The sequence below is a fragment of the Cariama cristata genome, unplaced genomic scaffold, assembly GCF_000690535.1.
Source record: "Cariama cristata isolate BGI_N322 unplaced genomic scaffold, ASM69053v1 scaffold18025, whole genome shotgun sequence".
In the NCBI taxonomy this organism is placed as follows: domain Eukaryota; kingdom Metazoa; phylum Chordata; class Aves; order Cariamiformes; family Cariamidae; genus Cariama; species Cariama cristata.
In genome coordinates, this window is record NW_009616012.1 from 100,254 (window position 1) to 101,956 (window position 1,703).

Genomic DNA, 1,703 nt, shown 5'->3' on the forward strand with positions numbered 1-1,703 from the left:
TAAAATGTGACAGATTTTACGGCAGCTCTACATTTCCTTCGATTAAATCGATTCCAGCGACGCCAGCGTCGACTGAAAGTTCAAATAAAAACAAATTTATTATTATACAGAAAACATATATGAACTTAAGGAGGGTTTCTTCCGTGTAGAAAACATGGCGCAAGTATGTATGTGTGAGCAGGTGTATTTTCATAAATATGTGCACAATACTTCAGACAGTTGTGTAAATTATTACCAGTTGCAGATTATGGAGTGCTAATTTGTTATTCCTTTTTTAGATTTTGTTATAGATTTTTAATTTAAACCACAACTTTTGGAGACTGTAATTGCTTGGGATATAATTAGATTAAGCTGCATTTAATATTTCATTGAGTAACGAGATATACCTGTCTTCCAAGGCCCCATACACTCAACAGCAGTAAAGAAATGCCAATGAAGAACCTTAAAATTCAAATTACATTTAGTCTGAAAATGTAGGCTTTGAGTTAAACCACAGGCACAATTCTGGCAGGATTAAACAAGGCAGGACTGTTGAGATCAACTTTTAGAAATCAACCCTATAATGTTAGAAATTTCAGTCAGTGCCTCCTAGAGATTTCTACTGATGTGCCTTGAAATTGTGTCAGTGGGCAAATGTTTGTGAAATGAATAAGACTGACAATCAAGGACAAGTAAATAGGTCCTATATAGATACAAGCTGGATTCACAAGTGAGGGTATTAGCTTAGCTTTAGACTCATAAAACTAGATTTAATTTCTCTGTTTCACTTCTGGGAACTTTAGTAAACCAATTAGTCTCCCTGGGTTGCATTTCCATTTGTGAAACCGGAAGAAAATATATTGCTGGGTCACATGAAGAGAAGGATTAGGAAGCACTTCATATTATCTAAAAGGGAGGCATGTAAAATTCACACACACAGAACTACAGCCATGGACTCAGATAATAAATTTTAGGAACTGACAACTGCTTCATCCAAAATTCAAAGGACAGAGCAGGCAGAGACTCCAATGGAAGTTTGACCTAGCCTTAAAATAGCAAAGAACTGAGAAGAATGTACATGTATAAGCTTCTTCCTCTATAGTTCCACTATCAAGCCAGTCTAAATCTGTTGTGATGGAAAGGGGTGGTCTGTTCTCTTTGTTCTGCCCTCTCCTTACCCTTTTGCCAAAACTAGCCCTAATGAAGTGAGCCAGTCCTGAGAACTGACTGGTGGAAACCAATTTGGTTTTTTTCTGGGTTGATTTTAACTGGTCAGTTGTCTGATCCAATTAATTGTATTGCCACATCACAGAAAGAGCAGGAAGAATGAGCAGTATCAAAACATGGAACTATGGCTTTTGAAAATTGTTACAAATAACTAGGTGAATTTCTTAATACTTCTAGTGTTTGAATTAGCAGGTATCATTATTAGTATGTATAAAATCAGAAATGCTTGAAATCTGCCTCAGAAAATAGAACCAATATGCAATAACACCACCATAAAAATAACTGAGCTTGGCGCTGCATTCAAGCATTAACTGAATTTTCCTTTTGCACCTTAAATTTGTACTTGCAGTAATGGAAATTAATACTAGTTTCAGCTATCAGTACAAAGATGTTTCAAGCCTTTGCAGTATTCCAATCATATAAAGGAAAAATATCCTGTCCTGACCTAAATCAACACAGTATTCAAGAACATTCTTATCTTGCCAGTCCCCTGCTGA

The 1,703-nt window shown here is 36.0% G+C and overlaps 1 protein-coding gene across 1 annotated transcript in view; it reads right to left on the reverse strand.

The window, feature by feature from the left end:
* Positions 1-1,703, reverse strand: part of CACNA1D (calcium channel, voltage-dependent, L type, alpha 1D subunit) — a gene marked incomplete at its 5' end in the record, with an annotated part of 129,008 nt that overhangs the window by 81,223 nt on the left and 46,082 nt on the right. Inside the window, 1 exon segment of the mRNA XM_009700033.1 lies at positions 7-72. Within this exon segment, the coding sequence (XP_009698335.1) occupies positions 7-72 (66 nt within the window).